Source organism: Hypanus sabinus, chromosome 8 (assembly GCF_030144855.1).
Source record: "Hypanus sabinus isolate sHypSab1 chromosome 8, sHypSab1.hap1, whole genome shotgun sequence".
In the NCBI taxonomy this organism is placed as follows: domain Eukaryota; kingdom Metazoa; phylum Chordata; class Chondrichthyes; order Myliobatiformes; family Dasyatidae; genus Hypanus; species Hypanus sabinus.
In genome coordinates, this window is record NC_082713.1 from 119,262,439 (window position 1) to 119,281,177 (window position 18,739).

General features: G+C 42.5%; 1 protein-coding gene across 1 annotated transcript in view; it reads left to right on the forward strand.

Moving 5' to 3' along the window:
* Positions 1-18,739, forward strand: part of LOC132397663 (A disintegrin and metalloproteinase with thrombospondin motifs 20-like) — a 517,254-nt gene that overhangs the window by 197,147 nt on the left and 301,368 nt on the right. Inside the window, exons 7-9 of the mRNA XM_059976430.1 lie at positions 872-912; positions 13,867-13,972; positions 17,904-18,050. Coding sequence (XP_059832413.1) covers positions 872-912; positions 13,867-13,972; positions 17,904-18,050 — 294 coding nt within the window. The remainder of the gene's footprint in view (positions 1-871; positions 913-13,866; positions 13,973-17,903; positions 18,051-18,739) is intronic.

Here is an 18,739-nt window from a genome sequence, read left to right on the forward strand (position 1 = left end):
AATCACCTTAAAATTATGCCCATTCATATCAGCCATATCTGCCCTGGGAAAAAAATCTCTCTTTAACCACTTGATCTGGGCCTCTTATCATCAAACAACTCTATCAAGTCACCTCCCACCTCCCATTCTCCAAAGAAAAAAGATCAAGCTCATGCAGCCTATCCTCATAACACTTTCCCTCTAGACCAGGCAGCATCCTGGTAAAGTTCCTCTGCACCCTCTCTAAAGCTTCCAGAATCTTCCTGCAATAAGGTGACCCTTAGAGAGAAAATCCATACTATTCTAAATTGTTATATCAATTTTTATATGACAGTTTCTAAGATTAGCACATCATAATATACATATATTTGGTAAATATATTGTGTATCAGTGCATAAAATAGGGAAGGTTTCTCCAATGGATAGAATTTCCCTTGGAATATCTAGTTTAATGCATGGGCTGAGTACTGTTAACTTAAAGATAATGATTGGTGTCATCAATTTATTGTGGGGAATGACCTGGAGAACTACCACTGTGATTGGAAGCAAATGTTGCTTCTCAAATATCAACTAGCAGTGAGAATCCAGATTAACCATAGTGTAATATTCATGTATCCATCTTAAGTTCTGGACATGCTGGATTAGGGCAACTCTGACAAGAGGGGAAGAGGTCTTTCTTCACCTGTCTGTGACTTGGACACCTGCCCTATGAACTTCTGGTTCCAGTAGCTTCCCAGTCCAGATCACTCCTAGTTCTTAATAAAGGTTGATGAATGTGTTGTTCGCTAACTTTACCCACCACTAATGCTGTACTTCAATTTCCTCTGTCGGGACTGAACAGATTTTCAATCTGCATTAAAAATTCTTACTTAGTTTAATTTGTTTGATTTTAGGGAAGACATTTGTAGAGCTAGAAACAAGTGTGATACTTTGGGTAAGTGAAACAGACCAACTTTCACAGCTAACTATGCAGAATGGGCATACTGTACATGATTCATGCTATTGAGACGTAGAATGTAATGAGATTCAAATTATTCATTATTGTTTCAGCATAAAACCATTGATCTGACCTTGCTTATTCGGAACTGTAGAACAATACACTGCGATGCACTTCTGATGAAAGGGTTGGATGTTTCACCAAATTGCTCGCCTGAATGTTATCTGAAACTTTGATTGTTTTATTACAATGACTTGCCTTCAGTGTGCTTTCTCTTAATGGTGTTCAACAATATGTCTATGATCACAGAGTGTAAATTTTGAGACATTGTCAAATGCCCCATTTCAAATGAATTGCAGGGTTTTGAACTTATCTATGCAGAAAGCATTCTTGCTTGATTTCACACTTGACTCTTCCTTTACCTGTTCATCTCTGCAGTATTGGCACCTCTCTGTAGCTATTCCTCTCTCTCTGTTTCTCTCTGCCTCTATCTCTGTCACTCTCTCTCAAATAGATGCACAGGCACATCCACATGCAGTATACACTCGTAGACACACACACATATATCATTTTTTTTCTGAGTTGAAGAATATAAATTTACAGTAACAGGATTATCCAGTCTGCAGATACTTTGAATGTTTAAAATTATTCTATTATCAACTATTTTGTGTTACATTATGCTAGATAATGGAATTGTGTTGGAGTGATAGTTGTTTATGAACCTACATATGGATCACACCTCGCAGGAGCAATAAATTTAGCTGAACCTTTTCTGTACACCTTACATAATACTATGTTCTATATACAGTGTGAGTAAAATTAAAAACCAAAGGCTAGATATCAGAAATTAAGACAATAACAGGGTCTATCACAGGCTTGTAATTAGTTAACAAATACATTATATCTGAAGAAGTGGACTGAGGACTGGATAACATGAATATTGATCTCCTTAACTTCCAGTAATTAATTCCCCCTCCCCCTTCTCTCTTCCATTCTCCATTCTGATTACTCTCTCACCCATTGTCTTCTCCTCACCTCATCATCACTCCACTCTGGTTCTCCTCCTCCTTCCGTTTTTTCCATGCTCCACTGTCAACCTTATCAGATTCCTTCTTCTTCAGATATTTACCTCATCCACCTATCACCCCCCAGCTTGTTACACCATTGCCCCTCTCCCGCCCACCCACCTTCCCCCTCACCTGCTGGCTTGTACTCCTCCCCCTCCCCCACCTTCTAATTCTGTATTTTCCCATCTTTCTTTCCAGTTCTGATGAAGGGTCTTAGCCCTTATTCCCCTCCAAAGATGCTGCCTAACCTGCTGAGTTCCTCCAAAATGTTCTGTGTGTTGCTAAAGATTTCCCGGATCTGCAGAATATCTGATGTTTATAATGGACTGGGGAGTTTAGATTGTAGTCACAGTATGTGCTCAGCAGCATCATCCCTGAGGTTGTATGGCATAATTATGGCTCAGATTATTTGGTGTTTTCTAGCTTCCAGTATAACAATGTCATTCCTTCTGTAGTCCTCCAACTGTAGAACTCTCTGGCAAGTTCATCTGTACCCACTTGGTTCCATTTACCATTCGGCTGCACTCTGGGGGTGGGGGGGGGGATGTACAGCCGACTATTAACTATTCAACAATTCAGATTTATTGATTACATGCACTTAAATACATATAGTGAAATGTGCTGTTCGCCTTGAACTAAGGATGAGCTGGGGCAACTCACAAGTGTTGTCACTGATTCCACCATCAATATTGCATGCACACAGTTTTGAACACAGAAAAGCACAAGCAGAAGAAATAAAGACAATAGAACAAAACAAGCCTGGAACATCAAAACAAGCCCCTTTCTCACCTTCTCAGCCTTTCACACACAGACCTCTGATCCCACGACAGACTGCTTCCAAGCCTCTAGTCCTTGGTCCCAATCTCTCAAACTCACAGGCTTCAGGTCTCCAACCTTCAGTCTCTCCTGGACTCCCAGATCTGTAAACATCAGACCTCCATCCTCCAGTCACTGGCCTGGACTCCCAGATCTGTAAACATCAGACCTCCATCCTCCAGTTACTGGCCTGGACTCCCAGATCTGTAAACATCAGACCTCCATCCTCCAGTCACTGGCCTGGACTCCCAGATCTGTAAACATCAGACCTCCATCCTCCAGTCACTGGCCTGGACTCCCAGATCTGTAAACATCAGACCTCCATCCTCCAGTTACTGGCCTGGACTCCCAGATCTGTAAACATCAGACCTCCATCCTCCAGTCACTGGCCTGGACTCCCAGATCTGTAAACATCAGACCTCCATCCTCCAGTCACTGGCCTGGACTTGCATTCTACTTTTGGACTCGCCAACTTTACTCTTCGATGTTTCAGGTTTTTTACCTCATGACTTGCCAAACTCTGGACTTTGACCTTCAGCTTTGCCCTGTGGACTTTCTTGACTTCGGGGTATTGACCCCAGGACTCACGGACCCTCTTGCTTTAATATAATACAAGGCTTTAGGATTCTGTTTGTTCTTGACAGTGTCATCACATGACCCACTTTGCCCACCTAATCTTTTTCTCTTCAGCAACCCAGAGTCAGTGTGGGTGGAAGTCAGAAACAGGAAAGGAGCAATCAGTGTATTACAAAGTATTCTATAGACTCACCCAGTAGCAAAAGACACTGGTGCATATCAGGAGGCAGATTTAAGAATGATGCATAAATAACAGGATTGTTATCATGGGTGATTTCAACTTCACAAATATTTTTTGGCAAAGAGTTTCGATGAGGCAGACTTATTAGGTGTATCGAAGAAGGATTTCTGACCCAATACTGTATGTGAATAGGCTAACTAGATGAAAGTCCATACTGGATCTGGAGCTAGGTAATAAACCTGGTCAGGCGACAGCCCTCTTGATGGGTGACCTTTGGCATGGACAGGAGCAAAGAGTATGGGAAAGTATTTAGTTTGGAGATAGCGAACTACGATGCTATTAGGCAGTGTCTTGGGAACATAAATGTACAGCAGAAAAGCGGAGGCTGTTTAGGGAGCACTTGCATTGGCGGTCCAGAAAGGTTTTTCTCATTAAGGTAGAGAAAGGATGGTTATGGGTAAGACCCATGAATGACAAGTGAAGCTGACTATTCATATAAGAGGAAGAAGGAAGTATACTTAAGGTTAAAGAAGCAAGGATCAGACATGTATCTTGAGAGTTATAAGAAGGGACTTAGGAGAGTAGAAGGGGGCATGGAGAGTAGGATTAAGGAAAAACCCGAGGCATTCTACAATTTAATGAGGAACAGAAGAGTGAGGAAGTGGAAGAGTGATTAGTAAGTTTGCAGATAACACAAATGTTCGTGACATTGTGGACAGTGTAGAAGTTTGTTGCAGGTTACAACAGGGCACTGCCAGGATACAGAGCTGTGCTGAGAAATGGCAGATGGTGTTCAAGCCAGAAGAGTATGAAGTGATACACCTTGGAAGGTTGATCTTTGAGGTAGGTACAAGGATTCTTATCAGTGTGGAGGAACAAAGGGATCTTGGGGATCCACATCCATCGATCCCTCAAGGTTGCCAGCTAAATTTATAGGGTCGTTAAGAAGGTGTCTTTCATTAGATAGGGGTTAGAGTTCAAGAGCCACAAGGTAATGTTGCAGCTCTATAAAATTCTGATTAGACCACACTTAGAATATTGTGTTCAGTTCTGATCGTGTATTGTAGGAAGATTTGGAAGTTTTATAGAGGGTGCAGAGGAGATTTGCCAGGATGATGTGTGGATTAGTGAGCGGGTCTTACAAGGAAAGTTTGTGAAAGCCAGGGCTTTTCTTTTTGGAGCAATAGGAGGTGATATAATAAAGATGTACAAGATGGTAAGAGACATTGATAGAGTGAACACCCTGCACTTTTACTCCAGTAGCAGTGGTTAATATGAGAGGACATACTACTAAGGTGATTGGAAGAAAGTATAAGGGAGAATGTCAGGAGTAAGTTTTTTCACGTAGAGTGGTGGGCGTGTGGAGCACACTGCAATAGGCTGTGGTACAGACAGGGATAGATAGACACGTGGATGGAAAAAAAATGGAGGCCTATGTAAGAGAGAAGGGTCAGACTGATCAAAGAGTTGTTTGGCCCATTAGTCTGCCAGAACATGTGGGCCAATGGGCCTGTACTGTGCTGTAATGATTTACGTTAACCCACCCTAAAACCCAATGTCCTTACACTTACCTTCCTCCGTAATCCTTTGCATTCCTTTAACCTTCTGGACACTCTCCATTCCTCTGACCATTTCCCCATTCCCTCTTCACAGGCTAGTTTGTGGAAACAAGGTTGATCCTGAAACATTTTGTGAATTCACCATGTAGATGAATCTGCTGAAATCAGTTCAGCTGTATGCATAATCACCATCAGAATGACAGAAATATCTAGGAACCTCGTGGCCTATCGTTGCAAATGAAAGGAGTTTGGTTAGCAGTGCCATTGCAGAGGGAGTAAATTGTTAAATTTGCACAACGAGGGAGATACCAGAAATGGTCAGGAAACTCGAGAGTGAGGAGAAAATGGCAAACAAAATTCCCTTTCCAGTTAGTAGATAGATAGTCCATTCTGCAATCCCCTTGCTGTTTGTTCATTTACTATTACTGTATTGAAGGAATGTCTGTGGCTATGTTTCTACCCAGTGTTTTTACATAAATTGTCCTGACTCCAGAAAACCACTTCACTTTGCTCTCTGTGGTCTTCTTTGATGTTTCTCTCTGACTTGTTGAAGCATCAATGCTGAGTGTATGTCGATCATCCATGGTGCATGATTATCAGGACCAGGACCATTTCAAGGGGAATCAATCACTTCTACCCAGCAACAACTACTTTATTTGTAGTGGTTAATTTCTGTCCCTATTTTCTTCAGTCAGAATACATATGGATTGAATTTTTTTTTGTAGTAATTGAATTCCTTGACTGCTGTTCTTAGCTCCATGAAATCTGGGATTTTCACTTTCACTCTGGAGACACAAGAGAAGGCAAAATGGACCAAAAAAAAACAAACTACAGGCGGAACTCAACCGGTCGGCAGCATCTGCAAAATCAAAGGAATGGTTGGCATTTTGTATTGTGACCCTGCATCAGGATTGAGAGCCACGTGCTCAGGTAGACAGGAAAAAGAGCGAATTGAGGAGAGGGTGATGGTGCAGAAGTGAAGTGGACAAGGTTGGTTAGTGGAGAAAGGGAAGGAGAAGGAAGGGTAAGGATGGGGGAACCGTGTGGGGGGAGGGTAACAGTGAGGCAGGAAATAGTGAAGATGGGAAGACAGTGAGGAAGGAGGTTACAGTTGGGAAATTGAGGAGGGGGTCATTGAGGATGAGGGTGGAATTGTGAGGATGGGGGACAGTGAGGGGGTAATGGTGATGAGGTGGTGAATTGTGAAGAAGGGAGACACAGTGAAAATGGAGTGAATGTTGAGGATGTGAGAAGTGATTGGGGTATGATGTTGAGGGAGTGAGCTATGAAGAACAGGGGAATGGTGAAGACGGGGTTGGGGGGGGGGATGTTGACCATGAAACCATAAGATATAATGCAGAATAAGGCCATCTGGCTCATCAAGTCTGCTCTGCCCTTTCATCATGGCTGATCCATTTCCCTCTCTGCCCCAATCTGCTGCTTTATCCTCGTATTCTTTCACACTTCGACTAATCAAGAATCTTTCAAAATCTGCCAAATCTACCCAGTGACTTGGACTCCACGGCAGAATATAGTAATGAATTCTACAGATTCACTGCTCTTTGGTTAAAAAAATCCTCCTTACCTCCATTCGAATGGACATCCCTCAATTCGGAGGCTGTCTTCTTCTCCACATTCACTCTATCAGGGACTCAGCATTCAATAGGTGTCAATGAGATCCCCCTCATTCTTCTGAATTCCAGTGAGCACAGGCCCAGAGCCATCAAACATAGCTCATATGATAAGCCTTTCAATCCTGGAAAAAATTTTGTGAACCTCCTTTGAACCCTCTCCAATGTCAGCACGACCTTTCTTAGATAAGGGGTCTAAAACTACTCACAATACTCCAAGTGAGGCCACACCAATGGCTTATAAAACTACATTATATTCTTGCTTTTAAATTCTAGTCCTCTCAAAATGAAGGGAAACATCATATTTACCTTCCTCACCACTGACTCAAAATCTGCAAATTAACTTTCAGGGAATTCTGCACAATGACTCCCAAGTCCTTTTGCACTTCAGTTTTGAATGTTCTCTCATTTAGAAAATAATCCATGCTTTTATTTCTTCTACTGAAGTACATGGCATTGTCTTCCATCTGCCACCTTCTTTGCCCATTCTCCTAATCTGTCTAAGTTCTTCTGTAGCCTCTTTGCTTCCTCAAAACTACCTACCCTCCACCTATCTTCATATCATTAGCAAACTTGACCATAAAGCCATCAATTCCAACATCTAAATTATTGACATAAAGCATAAAAAGTATTGGTTCCTACACAGACCCCCGTGGAACACCATGAGTCACCGTCAACCAACCAGACAAGGCTCCCTTTATTCACATTCTTGGCCATCTATCAATCAGACAATCTCTATCCATGTTAGTATCTTTCCTGTAACTTGATAAGCACCCTCATATGTGGCACCTTGTCAAAGATCTTCTGAAACTCCAAGTACAACATCAACCAATTTTCCTTTGTCTATCCTGCTTGTTATTTCATCAAAGAATTCCTACAGATTTTTCAGGCAGAGTTTTTACAGAAGGAAAGCATGCTGACTTCTGTTAATGCCTATCTTAACATGTGCCTCCAAGTATCCCAGAACCACATATAACCATATAACAATATACAGTGACCGACTCCAACATCTTCCCAACCACTGAGATCAGAGATCAGAATATAATTTCCTTTGTCCTGCCTCTCTCCATTCTTGGAGTGATATTTGCAAATTTCCAGTCCTCTGAAGCCATGCCAGAGTCCATTGATTCTTGGAGGATCATTACTATTGCCTTCAATATCTTCAGTGACCTCCTTCAGAGCCCTGCAGCTGATTCAGGTGACTTCCTAACTTCAGACCTTTCAGTTTGCCAAGCACCTCCTCCCTAGTAATGGGAACTTCACTAAACTTAAGGCATCCTGTTAGTATCTTCCGCAGTGAAGACTAATGCAAAATAATAATTCAGTTCATCTGCCATTTCCTTGCCGCCCATTACCACCTTGCCATCATCATTTTCCAGTGGGCCAATATCTACACTTGCTTCTCTTTTACACTTTATAAATCTGAAGAAACTTTTAGTGTTCTCTTTAATGTTATTGGTTAGCTTACTTTTGCATTCCTTCTTTACCATCTTAATGACCTTCTTAGTTGTCGTCAGTTGATTTTTAAAAGCTTCGCCATCCTCTAACTTCCTGCTAATTTTGCTCTAATATATGCCCACTTTTTGGTTTTATGTTGGATTTGACTTCTCCTTATAGCCACGGTTATGTCATCCTGCCTTTAAAATACTTCTTCTTTGGTATGTATCTATCCTGCGCTTTCTGAATTGCTCCCAGAAATTCCAGCCATGCTGCTTTACCTTCATCCCTGCTAAGTATTCCCTTCCAATTCATTTTGGCCTGCCCCTTTCTCATGTCTCTGCAATCCCTTTTGCTCCACTGTAATATTGATACATTTGACTTTAGCTTCTCCCTTTCAAATTGCAGGGTGAATTCTATCCAGTAGGCACTACAGGAGCCTCTGCCCCCACACCAGCAGGCTCAGGAAGAGCTTCTTCCCTGAGGCTGTGACCCTGCTGAACCTCACATCACAGCGCTAAACAGTATTGCACCCATATTGTACTGTCTCAGTACTTTTATATTTGTGTGCTGTAGCACTTAGCTTTATTCGCAGTTATTTTGTAAATAACACTATTCTTTTGCACTTCTGGTTAGATGCTAATTGCATTTCATTGGCTTTGTATCTGTACTCAGCACAATGACAATATAGTTGAATCTAATCTAATCTAATTATGATCACTGTCTCTTAAGTGTTCCTTTACTTTAAACTCTGTAATTAATTCCGGTTCAATGCACAACACCTAGTTCAGAATAACAATTCCCTGGTGGACTCAACCATCAGCTGTTCTATCAAGTCATCTCAAAGGCATTCAGCATATTCCCCCTCTTGGGATCCAGCACCAACGTGTTTTTTTCCAAACTGCATTTTGAATGATACCTGCATTTTGAAATCCCCCATAACCATTGAAACAGTGGCCTTATGACATGCTTTTTCTATCTCACATTGTAATTTGTAGATCATATATTTGATACTGTTTGGAGGTCTGTATATACAGTGCCTAGGAAAAGTTTTCACTCTCCGTTGAAAGTTTTCATGTTTCATTGTTTTCCAACATTAAATCACAGTGGATCTAATTTGGCTTTTTTTGACACTGATCAACAGAAAAAAGACATTTCTGTGTTAAAGTGAAAACAAATCTCTACAAAGTGATCTAAATAGATTACAAATATAAAACACAAAATAATTAATTGCATAATTACTCACCTGCTTTAAGTCAGTATTTAGTAGATGCGCCTTTGGCGGCAATTACAGACTTGAGTCTATATGGTTAGGTCTTTATCATCTGGGTACTGCAAATTTTCCCCATGCTTCTTTACAAAATTACTGAAGCTCTTTCAGATTGCATGGGGACCATAAGTGAATAACCCTTTTCAAGTCCACAAATTCTCAATTGGAGTGAGGTTTGGACTTTGATTTGGCCACTCCATTACATTAACTTTGTTGTTTTTAAACCATTTCTGTGTAGTTTTGGCTTTATACTGAGGTCATTGCCTTGCTGGAAAACAAAACTCCCAAGTTGCAGTTCTCTTGCAGACTGCATCAGGTTTCCCTGTATTTTACTGCATTCATTTTACCCTCTACATTTACAAGCCTTCCAGGCCTGCTGCAGTGAAGCATCCCCACAGTGTGTTGCCCCCCACCACCATGCTTCACGGTAGGGATGATGTGTTTTTGATGATGTGCAGTGTTCAGCTTATGCCTAGCATAACGTTTAGTCTGATGGCCAAAAAGCTCAACTTTGGTTTCATCAGACCATAGAACCCTTTTTCAGCTGACATCAGTGTCTCTCACAGGCCTTCTGGCAAATTCTAGCCAAAATGTTAACACTCTCCTATAAAGCTGTGACTGGTGAACCACCTGGGCAACAGTTGTTGTATGCGCAGTCTGTCCCATCTCAGCCACTGAAGCTTGTAACTCCTCCAGAGTTGTCATAGGTCTCTTAGTGGCCTCCCTCACCAGTCCCCTTCTTGCACAGTCACTCAGCTTTTGAGGATGTCCTGCCCTAGGCAGATTCACAGCTGTGCCATATCCTTTCCATTTCTTGATGATTAACTTAACTGTACTCCAAAGGATATTTAATGACTTGGAAATTTTCTTTTATCCATCTTCTGACTTGTGCTTTTCGATATCCTTTTCGTGGAGTTGCTTGGAGTGTTCTTTTGTCTTCATGGTGTAGTTTTTTCCAGGACACTGACTCACTAACAGTTGGACCTTCCAGATACAAGTGTATTTTTACCACAAACTATTGAAACACATTGACTGCACACAGGTCTACAAAAACAGATCTCCATTTAATTAACTATGTGACTTCTAAAACCAATTGGCTGCACCAGTAATGATTTGGTGTGTCATATTAAGGGGGGAGGGGTGAATACTTAAAGCAATCATCTTTTTGTGTTTTATATTTGTAATTACCTTAGATCACTTTGTAGAGATTTGTTTTCACTTTGACACAAAAGAGTCTGTAACCCTCAGGCTCGGCCAGCACATGTTCATCTAGGGGAAGACAATTTCTGGCCCTGTCAAACTGAGAAATCTCGTTCATGTGGATGCTGCTTGATGTGTTGCCCAGTTACAAATCCACCCTGCAAAATATCAGATGGTACACCATATGCAATCAAATGACTGAGCTTTATAAATCTTAATCTGAATATAGGCTTAGTAAAAAAAAAGAAAAAGGGCCCATTCTAAGAGAAAAGTCAAAAGTGCATGTTGGAGCTTACAAATATGGCCACTCATCAACCATTTTCTGTTGATCGGTGTCAAAAAAAAATTCAATGTTTCAAAATGATAAAACATGAGAACTTTCAAGGCGAGGAAGTACTTTTTATAGGCACTGTAACTCTCATCAGGGTTTTTTTATCCTTGCAGTTTTTTTGCTCTCCCCATATCGATTCTACACATTCAGGTTCTATGTCACCTCTTTCTAATTCTACAATTTCACTTTTTACCAACAGAGCCACACCAACCCCTCTGTCTACCTGCCTGTCCCTTCACTATGATGTATTCACTTGGAACCCCAGCTATAATCTTCTTTTATCCATGATTCAGTAATGCCCACAATGTCATACATGCCAATCTCTAACTTTATTGCAGGTTCATCTATGAATGTGTTGCGTGCAGTTAAATGTAACCTTCAGTCCTGTACGTATCACTTTTTTTGATTTTGTCTCCCTTTCATATTGTATCACATCCTGTTGACTGCAGCTTGCCCTGTTATCAGCCTCTCCTTACTAGTAGTCTCAGTATATACTGCCTGCATTTGTAAAATACCCATCCTCAGCACTATCACTCCAGTTCCCAACCACCTGCCAAATTAGTTTAAATCTTCCCAAGCAGCTCAAGTAAGCCTGACCACAAAGGTGTTGCTCCCCTCGAGTTCAAGTGTAACCCTTCCCTTTTGTGTATGTCGTACCTTCCCCAGAAGAGATCCCACTGATCCAGAAATCTGAACCCCTGTCCCCCTGCACCCATTCCTCAGCCAAACATTCATCTATCAGATCATCCTATTCCTACCCTCATTAGCGTGTGGCACAGGGAGAAATCCAAAAATTACTACCCTGGAGGTCTGGCTTTTCAGCTTTCTACCTAGCCCCCGAAATATGTTTTTCAGGACCTCCTCACCTTTCCTACCTATGTCATTGGTGCCAGTATGCACCAAGATTTCTGGCTGCTCACCCTCACCCTTTAGAATGCTATGGGCCTGATCAGAGATGTCCCTGACTCTGCACCCGGGATGCAATATACCATCTGGGTGGCTCTATCGCATTCATGGAATCTCATCTCTTTTCCTCTCACAATGGAACCTCCTATCATTACTACATCCTCTTCGGCTCTCTTCTCTTTTAAGCGGCAGCAGCAGACTCACTGCCAGAGACCCAGTTAATATGGCTCCCCCCAGTAGGTTGTCCCCTTCAACAGTATCCAAAGTGGTGTTCTTATTATTGAGGGAACGACCAAAGGAACAAGTCAACCATTTCCCTCCCTTCTCCTGACAGTCATCCAGTTACCTGCATCCTGCAACCTATGGGGTGACAACCTCCTGTAGCTCTTATATATCATTTCCTCAGTCTCTCATATGAGTCGAAGGTCATGGAGCTGCAGCTCCAGTTCCTTAACACGTTCCCTAAGGAGCTGCAGCTCAGTGCATCAGGTGCGGATGGGGTTATGTCTGTGGCTGGTGGTCTCCCAAAGTTCCCACATCTCACACGTAGAACAAAACGCTGCCCCCGGAGCCATTTTCACTGCACTAAATGTGCCCTAACAGACAAAGAATGAAAAATAAAGAAGTAGAAGAAGAATCTAACCAGATACGTACCTCACCCCAATCCTAATCTTGCCTAAGCCTGATAAGCCAAAGCCACTCCAGCACTGACCCACTCACACAATGGCCAGTCCATTTGCCCCTGCCTTATTTTTATTTGCCCCTTCCCTTTCTGCTTTCCCTTTCTGCTTTCCACAGGGACCCTTCTCTCTGCAATTCCCTGGTCAGCTCATCCCTTCCCAGGCACTCTTGCTTGTACTTCCTCCCTCACTGTCATCCAGGGACTTAAAATGTCCTTCCAGAGGTTTGCATGCACCTCGTCCAAACCTTTCCACTACATTGAGTGCTCTCAATGTAGCCTGCTTTACATTGGGATGACCAAGCACAGACTGCTTGCCGCTTTGACAGGCGTCTAAATTCTGTCCACAATAGCCACCAGAAGCACCTGGTTGCCAACTATTTCATAAAAGCAAGATTTTCTGCAGATGCTGAAAATGTAGAGTAAGGCACGCAAAATGTGTGAGGAGCTCAGCAGGTCAGGCAGCTTCCATGGCTGAGATATGGCCTCTTCTTTCCTCTCCATAGATTCTGCCTAACCTGCTGAGTTCCTCCAGAATTTTGTGTGTTGCTAGCAATTTAAACTCTCCTTCCGATACCCACAACAGCATGTTGGTCCTCAACCTCCTCTACTGCCAAGCCGAAGCAGAGGACAAACTAGAGGAACAGCACCTCATGGTCAGCTGCAATATACTATAGCACCATAAAATCTCCAATTTTAGAGAATCCTCTCCCCTTCTATCTATTTATTACTCCTCCAGATATACCCATGCTGTCTTGCACTACCCCTTCTTTCTAGGGTCTGGAATGTAAACCCGGGAAAAGAGGTTCCTCTGTGGCTGCTCATGCGGAAAGGGTGTGGGAAAGTTAATTGGGGGTTTCACTCAAAGAGAATAGGCAGGAGGTGAGAGCAACCAGTCAGTGATACTCCCAGAAGTCACCAAAGTAAAGATTCTCACTTCTGCTGCTGTCTGGTGGGCGGGTTTCAAGCCAGCCCCACTGTACTCTGCCACGCAGTAGCAGAAAGAGGGACAGCAGTGCTTTCTACAAAGAAGGAACATTCCTAGGACAAGCTCAGTCTTACTCCAACAATTTTGGAGTGACTTTTATTTAAAATTAAGCATGGCCCACCCTGCCAGGTTTGGCACGTTGTACTAAGATGGAGGTAAAGCAGTGCATCTTCAGATTCAGGTTTTTCTGAGAACAGGAAGATTGCAATTGAAGGCAGGAGGAAAGTTTAATTGCCTGTGCTCTACCTGCAATATAAGAATCAACCTACTGTTTTACAGACTCTAAACTGTGCGCTTCTGTTCTTTCCAGGATTAGCAGAACTTGGCACAATGTGTGATCCCTATCGCAGCTGCTCCATCAGTGAGGAGAACGGACTGAGCACAGCTTTCACTATAGCGCATGAGCTTGGGCACGTGTAAGTATGGAGCACTGTTCCTCATCAGGACGAGAGCCGGTGATCAGATACTGCAATCCCACAGCTGAATCTGATCTGGCCAATTTTCTGACATGATGTTCGGCTCCTTGAAATAACATTTCTTTGAGCCTGGTTTACTACGGATGTCTGGATTTATTCTAATCATGAACACGCACATCTGCCAGATTCCAGGCTTATAACCTTCTGATCTTCTCTGTTTAACTTGGAATGTATTGCTCTTATGTTTGTGAACTTTTCGATACTGCCGACATCTCATGCCCACAATACTCAGCAGAACACAGAACATACCAAGCAATGAAGCAAGGTCTCTTCCCTCCTAAACGCATGCACACACCAACACACATACACAGTCCCCTAATCCCAGGACAGGCCATCTTCATTTCCCAGCCTCCAGCAGACTCATGAGTTCACTGGCACTTTCCTCCAAACATCTCCAAATATCACATTCCTGTGTTACCATTTCTGCCTGGGAAAAATTTGCTGGTTGACCACTCTATCTGTGCCTCTGTCAAGTCACCTCTCATCTTCCTTTGTTCCTGATTCCTTCAACCTAACCTCATAAGACATGCTCTCTAATCCAGGCAGTATCTTGATAAATCTTCTCTGTACACTTTATAAAGCTTCCACATCATTGCAAACTGAATACAAAACTCCAAGTATGGTCTAACCGAGGTTTTATAGAGCTGCAGCATTACCTCGTGGCTCTTAAACTCAATTCCCTGACTAATAAAGGCGAGGACAACATTCATCTTCTTAACCACCCTATCAACTTACATGGCAGCTTAGAGGGATCTATGGACCAGGACCCTAGGATTCCTCTTCCTGCACACTGCTAAACATCCTACCACTAACCCTGTGCACTGCCTTTAAGTTTGACCTTCCAGAGTGTATGACGTCACAGTTTTCTGGATTAAACTCCATCTGCCACTTCTCACCCCAGTTCTGCATTATACCAATGCCCGTTTGAAATGTATGGCAACATGCTACTATCAACAACAACATCAAATTTTGTGTCATCCTCAAACTGACTTAGCCACTCTTCCATCTGACACATAAAAATCACAAAGAACAGGATTTCGAGAACAGTTCCTGCAGAACTACCCTCTGCCTTCCATGGGCAAGCCAGTTATGAATCCATGCAGCCAAGTTTCTCTGGATCCCATGCCTCCTGACCTTCTGAATGAGTCTACCATCTCACTGGGTGAGATTCATTTGCATTGTGCTAAGCACTATGATGGTAGCTGAGGTAGTGGTTCACACAATGCTTTACAGTACAGGTGAACTGGGTTTCATTCTTGCTGTTGCTTGAAAGGACTCAGTACATTCTTCCCGTGACCATACGGGTTTCCTCCATGTGCTCCAGTTCCCTTCCACAGTCCAAAGTCGCACCAGTTGGTGGATTAATTCGTCATTTGTAAATTGTCCCATGATTAGGCAAGGGTTAAATTGTGAGACTGCTGGCTATTGCAGCTGGAGGGGCTGGAAAGGCCTAATCCACACTCTATCGCCATAATAAATAAATAAATAATGCTTCTTGTGATGTTCTTACTAGTAAGGACAAGACAATGCAAACTGAAAAACAAAATCTGAGCCAAAGTGGAGAGGGGCAGAAATGTCCAGCTCTAATACACACAGAAACAGTGAGCTGCCTCAAGCTAAGTATTTAAACATTGAGTCCATAAGGCTGCAGTATACCCAGACGGAGATGAGGCGTTGTCTCAAAATTGCATTGGGCCTCAATGTTCCTAGATGGAGATGAGTTGTTGGTCTAAGGTTGCATTGGGCCTCATTGCAGTGCAGTGCAGGAGGTCACAGAGAGAATGGGCAGAATGGGAGTGGATTGCAAACTAAAGTAACAGGGAACTTGAAGCTCAGAGCCACCCCGCTGACCTGAAAATAAATGATCCACAAAATAGATTGCAAAGTTGGTACGACTTTTCTAGAAGTTTGTGAATATCACCTACAATTTTGAAATATTTCTACAGTTGGAATTATCCAAACTGGTTGCATCATGGCCAGATATGGAATCCCTCACACTCAAGAATGGGATGGAAAAAAAACATAGAGCCCAGTCCATCACAAACAAAGACATCCCCACCATTGAGCACATACATTAACACCGCTACAAGAAAGCAGTATCCATCATCAAGGACCCTACCCCTCACCATCCAGGCCATACTACTTATCACTACTATCTGGTAGGAAGTACAGGCTCCTTGGGTTCCACATCGCAAGAATCAGAAACAGTGGTTTCCCTAACAAGAGAAATTCTGCAGATGCTGTAAATCCGAGCAACACACACAAAATGCTGGAGGAACTCAGGAAGCCAGGCAGCATCTATGGAAAATAGTACAGTCGACGTTTCCAGCTGAAACCCTTTGACAGGACTGTGGTTTTCCTACAGACTTCGGGGTCATGAAGCTGTGTGGATAACTTCTCTCACCTTAACTCAGAACTGATTTCACAACCTACAGACTCACTTTCAATAATTCTACATCTCACATTTATTTGCAAATGTTGTCTTTTGCACATTGGTTGTTTGTCAGAAACACAAGAAATTCTGCAGATGCAACACGCACAAAATGCTGGAGGAACTCAGCAGATCAGGCAACAGTCAACACTTTGAGCTTGCTGAGTTCCTCCAGCATTTCGTGTGGGTTGTTTGTCAGTCTTGGTTTATGTGTAGTTTTTCATAAATTGTGTTGCATTTCTTTATTTTCCTGTAAATACCTGTAAGAAAATGAACCTCAAGGTAATATATGGTAACGTATGCAAACTTTGATAATAAAGTTACTTAGACTTTGAAGAGGGGAACCTGGAATGCAGTTCAGTGGATCAGAAAAAGTGCAAGTGAATGACTGCTTGCCTTAGGAAATCTGTTCCCTGGATGGTTGCAAGGGAATAGCTGAATGGACAGGTGATGCATCTCCTCCATTACCATAAGACAGCAACTGGTATTGAACCAGGGAGTTGCAAAGACAATGACTCCTTTGAAATGCTGGAAGTGGAGGGGAAGACATGCCAGATGGTGGGATCTTGTTGGAGATGATAAAAACTGTGAGGGATGATCCATTGAATGTGGAGGCTTGAAGGGTGGAAGGCGAGGAGGGGCCGGGGGAACACTGTATTTGCTCTGTCCAGGAGTTCAGAGCAGAGGAGCAGGTAACAGATGAGATGTGGTCACAAATTTTGCCTTGTGTGGTTGAATGAATGTCATTGTTCAGAAAGAGATTTCAGAGGCACCTTATCTTATCATCTTATCATTGGACAACTGTGACAGAGGCAACCTGAGAATGGAGGCATTGCTGAAGAAATTCCTGACCTGTTTAGCTCCTTCAACATTTTGTGTGTTTTGCCAAAGTTTGGCTGTTTCATACATACCCTAATCTAAAATGAATTTCTACCTCTGGACTTATTAGAGGCTAGACAGAATAAGCTAATTGAATCAGAAATATGCTGATCATTCATACCCTTATAAAGAATGGTATTGGTTTATGATTCTCAAATATATGAAGATACAATGAAAAGCTTGTCTTGCGTACTGTTCATACAGATCAAAATCATTGCACAGTGCATTGATTGAACAAGGTAAAACAATAGCAAACTGCAGCATAAAGTGTAACAGCTACAGAGAAAGTGCAGTGAAGGTGAACAATAAGGTGCAAGAATATAAAGAGGTAGATTGTGTGGTCAAGGGTGCATTTTATTGTACAAAAAAGTTGTTCAAATGACTGATAACAGTAGGCCAGAAGATGTCCCTGAACCTTCTGACTAGAATAACAGTTAAAGTTATTTGTACTGGTCTATATTTTAGCATTTAATGAAATACATGCATGATTACCCTTAGTGTGTTAACCATTTCTCCAATTGTTCAACCTGTTTGACATGCAATGAATTGTTGAGATTTCAGGTTCAACATGCCTCATGATGACAGCATCAAATGCAAAGAGGCTGGAGTGAAGCATCAGTATCATGTCATGGCTCCAACCTTGAACTACCACACCAACCCATGGACGTGGTCGAAGTGCAGCCGCAAGTACATCACTGAGTTTCTAGAGTAAGTTTACTTTGTTGACTTCCCGCACCTTCCTACGCATGAGTGTTGTACCAGACAAGGTATTGTTTAAGGCAGACCTGAGCAAATGCAGCAAACTCAGGTTCAAGGACGCGTGCTTACGTTTCAGTTCCATGGGCTCGGAGGTGGCTGGTGAGATGGCCCTTGGGACCTGCGGCCTCTGCCCATGGGGAGCCAGGAGGTGCTTGGTGTTATGGAGAGATTGGGGGGTGTTGGACTTGCCATTCCAAATACCTTTTTCTCTAATTTTGAGTTGCCAGAAGCCAATGGTGACTGGCAGGCTTGCCTCTAGACCCTCAAACGAACACCAGCTCCATTTTATGGCAAAAGGTAGACAGAGCAATGGAATTCTCAATATCTCCATGAAAAATTAGGATCTCCTTGTTTAACTGTTTGTTGTCAGCAGTATCTGGTGCTACCTCCGGGGTTTCACTTAACAACAAGCAATGGATTTAATACTGACAAAGTCATTTCTGCTGCATGTTTTTCAGAGCAGTAAAGTATCGTAGGCAACATGGCGAACTTTGGTTGCTATGAGGCAGATCGGTGACCACCACCCATCTTTGAAAGCCTCTTCATAATGGGAAATGTCATTTGTAATTAGATTTTCCTCAGACGTGACCCTTTGATCCTTCCCCTAAGCTCCGTCAGTTGTGAACCTTTTACAAAAG